The sequence below is a fragment of the Lineus longissimus genome, chromosome 9 (genome assembly GCF_910592395.1).
Source record: "Lineus longissimus chromosome 9, tnLinLong1.2, whole genome shotgun sequence".
NCBI classification, from domain to species: domain Eukaryota; kingdom Metazoa; phylum Nemertea; class Pilidiophora; order Heteronemertea; family Lineidae; genus Lineus; species Lineus longissimus.
The window spans coordinates 3,663,724-3,671,490 of record NC_088316.1 but is presented as its reverse complement, the minus strand read 5'-3'; the positions used below and the strand labels follow the sequence as shown (position 1 = coordinate 3,671,490).

The following is a 7,767-nucleotide window of genomic DNA, read 5'->3' as shown; positions in this document are numbered from 1 at the left end:
GACTGGTTTTGGATGAATAATTATCATGGAATTGGAATTGGATTTACTATTTATTACAATGATTAACATGGTTTAATCTGAAGTGGTCTTATCCTGCATTCTGGTTGTGACTTTGTCCTCGAAGGATTGATTTGAGATGAAAAATAATCATGGAATTGGAATCCCTTTCAATGCAAAGAAATGCAGAAAGAGTGGGTGAGTCCAGAGATTGGTACAAAAATGAATAGATGTTTCTGAGCCTCTCTACTCTATAAACCGACACAAACGTTAATCTGTCCGTTTCTAAACCTGTCTATTGTAATGATAATACTGTCCCATTGGTTGCGCTGTCGCCAGTGTTGGATACCAGGATGTGTGCATACAGATGTTTCAAAACCTCTCTATTTAAGGCTTACACATGATCAATCTCTGTCTGTTTCTCAACCTCTCTATGCTAACGTAATATCATACGTTCCTCTGTCTGCTTCGAAACCTCCCTATTTGCAATCTGATGCTGATCATTCGTTCTTCGGCCTGTTTCAAAACCTCTCTCTATTCAACTCCAAATGGTTAAGGTATTTTCAGTTCCTCAAGACGACACCAGGTGTCTCTAGCTACTCTAGCGTGTTTTACGAGTATGATTTCTCTGGCCTTTCGACTGAGAGTGCCACTCCTCATTTAGGGTGAAAAATGGTGAAAATTGGCCAAAATACCTCTCTTCAAAATATTTAGAAAATAATCCCAATATGCACCTACTTATTACTGCTGTTTTATTGAAACTGAGGGGGGAAAGATTAAGGTTTTGAAGAACTTTGATGAGTGTATCCCAATTATGTTTGTGAGATTTTTGGTGGTGAAAACGACCCAAAATGTCCACATTTTGGGGAATGAAAGAGTTAATGCTGACACATGATGATTCGATCGTTTCTCTGTTTCTAAAGATCTCTTTTCCGTGCTAAAACATGATCATTCGATTCTGTGTCTGTTGTCTAAACATCTCTATGTAATCACTGACCCCCCCCCCCCTCCGGCACGAGCGCCGTATTATTGCTTATTTTTGTATAGTAAAGCTCAGCAAATCCACTGGAAAATCTAAGGGAGAGCAGTTTATAGGGTCAACAAAAGGCACGTTACTCAATAAGATTTAACTTCGTGACATAAATCATACAATGGGACCTTCGCCATTCATAATGCTTTTAACTAGTATGGACAAAATCCATGTATTGCGTATTTTTCTTTTTGTCGGCCCACTTTTTTATTGCTAACAACCTCGGCCTATTAACATAGTTTTAGAAATATTGTTTGGACTTGATTTTCCGTCCACAATGGCGTTGTGACATCTGTCCTGCAGTAAGATGGCACGCGAAGGACTAGGCCGGTACATGTAAGTAGCAAACTTGTTTATATCAATGCAGTTAGGTTAGTGGTGTGGTGGTCATAAATGTAATCCCTGGAAAAAGTTGGCCGACATGATTGTATGGTCGTATAAAGATCAATGACCATGATGACCTTCAATGCAAACCTGAGATGTTGAAAGCGATCCCTCGCCCCTATCCGAGGACGTTTAAAACTATTACACCGGTCTCGACTTGCAAAGAAGGTCACAACGGTTCTTGACCGATTTTCTCGTTTTTCTGAAAATGTAGTTACTACTCCTCGGGAACCCACCATCGAAATGCAACGCATTGTTTCCCGACCGATTTTCCAGTATTCCCTAAAATAACCGTATAATCATTGCTATTAGCTGTTTATACCATGTTATCATGTAGAACCACATTGAAGATAAAATAAAACTCTGTAAGATGACACCAAAACTCATTCTGAAATGTTTGTAAAGGTCGTGGGCCTTTGGCGGCGCGGAGCAACTTCCGAGGCAGCGAATTCGTCTTCCTTTATATCACTCTTAGAGCTAGAGATGAGGTCAATCCACTGCGTCCGGAGTGTAAGGCAAAGCTGCTTGCCTAATAATGTGTGCAGTTTTGTCGTAAATTGCGGGTTGTCCTTTCTTCCCAAGTTGTGAGTCCGGTGTAACAGTAACAAATGCCCCCCTGAAAAAAAAGTGTCCGGCCCTATTGCATTCTGCAATAAGGTTCTATAGAGCCGGACCCTGACCGTCAATAGCTCAGAGATTGAAGCGCATAATAGAATCCTTTGTATCCCGGGCATTCTATCCTAGGACATTTTAAACTTCTACACCGGTATACACGAGAACAAACTTGACAGAAGACGTTGGATTCTATATCATAACTGATCTTTATATCGTACCCGGATGGAAATGGGTCATGCTGAATACTATGTCCTACATCTTGCCAACAGAGAGAAGCTCGCCCATTCATACCATGAACCGTTTCATGAACTTGGGGCATGGGGAGTTGAACTATTGACCGTAATCAGGCCTAGAAATACCTAAATTACCGACAATTTTCAACTAACAACTATCAGTAGCCATAAAAGTGGCTGCCAACTTAAAGCCGTGACGGCTCCTGACGACCTGTACAGTAATGTGATTGTGCATCGTGACAGGAGCTCCTAACGTAAAGCAGTGACGGCACCTGACAGCATTTACAATAATCACATTGTGCATCCTTTCCTTTTCAGCTCCGTGTTATTGCGTGGCGGTAAGCTGAAATGGTTTCTGGTATCTGTGGCCATCTTCAACGTCTTTCTTCAGTCTTACTTCTACTACATTCGCAGCAACACCGTCACAGGTAAATATCGATGCATAGGGTGGTTAAGATATTTAACGTAAACGACAAACTTCCCGACTTGAACGGAGTGTCGCCCTTCTCAGTTTCAGTGAGAAGATAGAGCGGCCTATTTCAGTAATCTTGACTACGAATTTAAAGAGGGAATCTGCCCGTGTGTCGACTCCTATGCTCCTATGCATTCCATTTCATTCGTCATTATGATGCCAGTCCACTGCAGCCGGAGTGTACCTATGAGCAACCATCCTCGCATAAACAGCGTTTTCGATACACTCCGCTTCTCGATTTTCAAACACTCGGCCATAAAGCTACATCGCTACATCCGGCTTTCCATGGGTACATCCTGGTTGGGCGGGAAAAATATTCCACCACTCAGTTTTCAGTTCACGTTTTGTTTCAGGCGACGCCAAAAGTGCTGAGGCCCCATCGGCAACTTTTAACTGGAGAGCAATGGTAAGAAATTACACTCCTCCGCAGTCGTTTTTCATCGACTGCTTGTAATAATTACTATTCCGAACTTTTGACCTAATTCACTGCCACTAGAATGTAAGTCATCAGTCTTCAAGTTTCATCAGTGACCTTGTTCAAGGTCGAGGTCATGTGTAAGAAACTCGCAGGTGACTTTAGGATTGTCTCAAATGTTGAGTAGGCTGTAACGGCCCCGTATCGTTTGATATTTTCTGATTTAATGCTCTTTTCGGTTTATCAAAGTATTTTGATGCTTGAATTAAAGGGACAATTTGTGCCAGGAGGATAATAGCCCTGTTTGACACCATGCGCCGCCATATGTATATAGGCCTATCACACAATGCTGATCTCTTATAATGATTGTTGCGATGCAGTTTTGGAAATGTACGGTGGCTGTAAAAGGCCACGCAAAATCTTTTTTTTAGAATGCCCGAATTTATTTTTTATAACTCGAGCGCTCGACTTATAACTCGAGCGCTCGACTTATATCTCGAGCGCTCGACTTATATCTCGAGCGCTCGACTTATATCTCGAGCGCTCGACTTACGTAAAGGTCACGCAAAATCTTTTTTAGAATGCCCGAGTTTATTTTTCATAACTCGAGCGCTCGAGTTATGAAAAATAAACTAAAAAAGATTTTGCGTGACCTTTACGTAAGTCGAGCGCTCGAGATATAAGTCGAGCGCTCGAGTTATAAGTCGAGCGCTCGAGTTATAAAAAATAAATTCGGGCATTCTAAAAAAAATATTTTGCGTGGCCTTTTACTACGGTGGCTGTAAAAGGCCACGCAAAATCTTTTTTTTAGAATGCCCGAATTTATTTTTTATAACTCGAGCGCTCGACTTATATCTCGAGCGCTCGACTTATATCTCGAGCGCTCGACTTATATCTCGAGCGCTCGACTTACGTAAAGGTCACGCAAAATCTTTTTTAGTTTATTTTTCATAACTCGAGCGCTCGAGTTATGAAAAATAAACTCGGGCATTCTAAAAAAGATTTTGCGTGACCTTTACGTAAGTCGAGCGCTCGAGATATAAGTCGAGCGCTCGAGATATAAGTCGAGCGCTCGAGTTATAAGTCGAGCGCTCGAGTTATAAAAAATAAATTCGGGCATTCTAAAAAAATGATTTTGCGTGGCCTTTTACAGCCACCGTACTACTGGAAGCCATTTCAGTCATAAAAAACTAACATTCATGCAAAAATTCTTGCACATTCCAGCTGGAGAGACACCCAGAGCTCATACGTGTGGAGAAGAAGCTGCAAGGCGCCCGAGAATACATCCAGGCGCACGGTACCAAAGACATGATGACGTCCGCGATACCATTACTGGTATTCGGCTACCAGAGGTGAGGAAGAATGCATTGGCGTATAGCTGGGTTGGGGGGGGGGGGGGGGGGGAGGGGGGGGAGGGGGGCACAGTCGCTGTGATTTTGACCGAAAATTATCAAAAAGTGTCATTTTGCCCCCTCCCCCCCCCCGATCAAAAGCTAGCTTCGCCCCTGTATAGTCATGAATATTCATCTCATGTTTCGTCCTGTTCATTCAATTTCAAATCTCATCTGCAGGAGCACGATAAATAGGGGGGTCTGGATCTGCAGATGACGAAAATGCACAGTAAGGGGGACTTGTTTGATTCAGTGCTAGTTTCCTTTCAGGGGAGGTTCGAGCTTTGCCGGCAAGATCATCTCCAAACACCCGGCCTCTTTCTACTGGTTTGAGCCGCTCAAGGGGCCTATCAGAGATCTGTACGGCGAGCCGAAACTGGGCGTGGAAACTCTGCCAATTCAGTACAGTATCTGGAGAAACGGATCTATCAGGTTAGTGCGAAGTAGAGTATGTTTGATATGCGTTACCATTCTCCAAGCATAACGAACGATGTTCCCTCTGCCAACACAGAACCCCATTTACACCCAGAGGTCCCGGATGTAGAACAGGCGCGTGGCGATATCGGAATCAACAGAAAAATCATCGAACGATCACTGAATCACAAAAAAACCCATAGAAAACACGTAGAAAACTTTAACATGAACGAGCAATAGGCCTGCACACAATATTTTCTGAGTATATACAAACGAATCATTACCAATATGTATCCCTCCTGGATACAATTATATATACTAGTATGTTTATTTCATACGAAAAGATGTATAAAATCTGGTGCAGAAGGTGCATAGTGCAAAGGTGCTTTGACAAAGCAATACAATTAATATACGTTGTCCTCTTTTTTCCCTTTTCTAGACATATCCCACAGTACGAGAGCGACGCGTTGACGGCCGAGATCGCGCACGTCATGAGGTGCGAGCTGTCCCAACTGAGCATGAAGACTTTAGGACGCCATGGGTACATACATGCCTCGGAATCCCTGAAGAATTATAACCAGTGTTTCAACTACCAAGCGAGTGGCATAAAACTTGCAATCACCTGTGACGAACTGGAAACAGAATTTTGTCCCAATCTCTCCGCTGAGTATACGACAAAAGAGGCGCATCTCTGTCGACAAAAGTTGAACGAGGTTTTGCACAATAATGTCACTGGAACTGGGTACGATTTGGACAGATTGAACCGGTTGCGCATGTGTACTGAGAAGCTTTGGACTATCATGAAGCAGTGCATTCCGGAAGTTCAATTCCGTTGCGACAGGAGTGTTATTCGAGTTGCCAAGATAATTCGAACGAGTATGGAGACAGTTGTAGACTTGTTGATCAAGTATCCTAGTATTCTAGTCGTTCATTTATTGCGCGACCCCCGGGGAATTCTTCGCTCCAGATTAAGTTTAAAATACATGCGCTCGGAAAAACTTAGCGAAGAGGCGCGACATCTGTGCACCTCAATGTTATATGACATTCGCATCCGTCGACGCCTGGAGAAAATGTTTACAAAGAACTTCCTCACGTTGCGTTATGAAAATATGGCCGAAAACCCTGGCCAGGCGGCCAGGGAAATCTATGAGCTGATGGCCGAAGATATGCCGCAAAATATGGAGGAGTCTTTGACGCAGATGGTTCAAGCTGACGCCGATATTGGAGGAGCTTTCGGCCTGACCCGCGCCAACGGGTCCGCCACCGCTAACGCCTGGAAGGGCATGAGCGTATACGAGCTCAGGCTAATTGACCTCGAGTGCAAGGAACTTTACGCAGAGGCTGGTTACACCGAGTCATTCGTGTTGGACAAGAGCAAGGGGTTCATCCGAAGGGATAGTCCGCTTGAATGAAGTTAAGACGGGTGGTTTTTGTGTCCACAATTAGGCGAAGCGTCAATGACACTGTCCTGACCTGCATCTGATGCTGATTCAGTCTCCGCCTGTTAAAAGGATAGGAACGTTTTACTAGCTAAAAGTATGCCGACTTACCGGCGGTGAACGTCAATCCTAAAGTCTACTCCTTTCTCCTCCTTTTACGCACAACGCCGATACATCGGCACGGCCACATCATTGTGTAGACCTCGCCCTGAGCTGGCTTCAGGGCTTTCACTCGGTATACCTCCCTTCGGTAATAATATGTACAGGAGGAGCACACAACTGGCCCTCAGTATTCATGGATGGTGTAAAATTTGACTGGTGAAAAGAGCACTTGTATAATAGGGAGTTTTCGCAAAGTTCCCGAAACGTCAACGCGAATGCCTATCCTATTCTTCAACATAGTTATAATGCAGGAGGTTAATGGGATGGGCGTTCACCTTGGCGTTGCGGGGATTTGCTAAAACACCCTATTAGCCAAAACGCCGACGAAACGTTCCTTTGCTAGTTGAGGAGCGCTAATGACGATAATGACATGATAATGACAATGATAATAGCACGATAATAATGACAATGATAATGACAATGATAATGACTGCAGTTTTGATCATTTACCTCGAACAGACGATACGTCTCTTGTAAATAAACTTTTTTATTTATATGTTCAAACTAACATGTACAATTTATGCATTGGATATTAACACGAAGGTTAAGATATATACATGCACGTGTTATTTTAATTTCTTATTTTATCAAGTTAGCACCCCTACAAACAGGGGGACTAAAGGCAAGAGTTAGGGGGTCGAGCAGGTGGCAAATGCTGGTATACAGACTTGCTCAAATCATACCTTTTGGCCTTTTCCGATTAAGAGGCCCTATGCATCCGTTGCCATGGCAACAACCGCCATGACGCAAATATGACTGGAACATATATTCACGGCACTCGGCGATTATACAGGCATTGTGTTACAAATTGTGCAGTTGAAATCAATATTAATTCAGGAAATTTCAAATCTGCATCGATTTTGACTTTTACTGGTAAACAACTCACTTCTCACATGATTGAATGATTGAATGATATTATAGATAATAGAGGCGGGTAGTTAAAGCTATAGTAGAAATCCATATAAGCGCATTTATCTCCCCATCCTGGCATAACCAGTGGTTTTCAACATACTCCGCCTGTCGATATTTTGTATATGACGCAGTAGGAGTAGAAAAAGCCTGATCTCAGGATGGTATCTCCCTAAATATGACCATCAATTTTGAGAAGGGAGGGCCGGGTGCCTTCCCTGAGTCTTGGACCGCCCCTGATCATGATTGAAAAACAGTTCAATAAGCGCGTCTAACGTCAAGTGTAGAAGAAAACGTCCCTCGTCG

General features: G+C 43.2%; 1 protein-coding gene across 1 annotated transcript; it reads left to right on the top strand.

Moving 5' to 3' along the window:
* The first annotated feature begins 1,169 nt into the window (after window positions 1-1,169).
* LOC135493404 (uncharacterized) lies at window positions 1,170-7,108 on the top strand. The gene is made up of 6 exons (XM_064780734.1): window positions 1,170-1,363; window positions 2,578-2,687; window positions 3,085-3,137; window positions 4,371-4,498; window positions 4,808-4,969; window positions 5,391-7,108. Exons 1-6 carry the CDS (start codon window positions 1,335-1,337, stop codon window positions 6,361-6,363), a joined length of 1,455 nt encoding a protein of 484 aa, XP_064636804.1. The 5' UTR covers window positions 1,170-1,334; the 3' UTR covers window positions 6,364-7,108.
* Window positions 7,109-7,767: the final 659 nt, after the last annotated feature.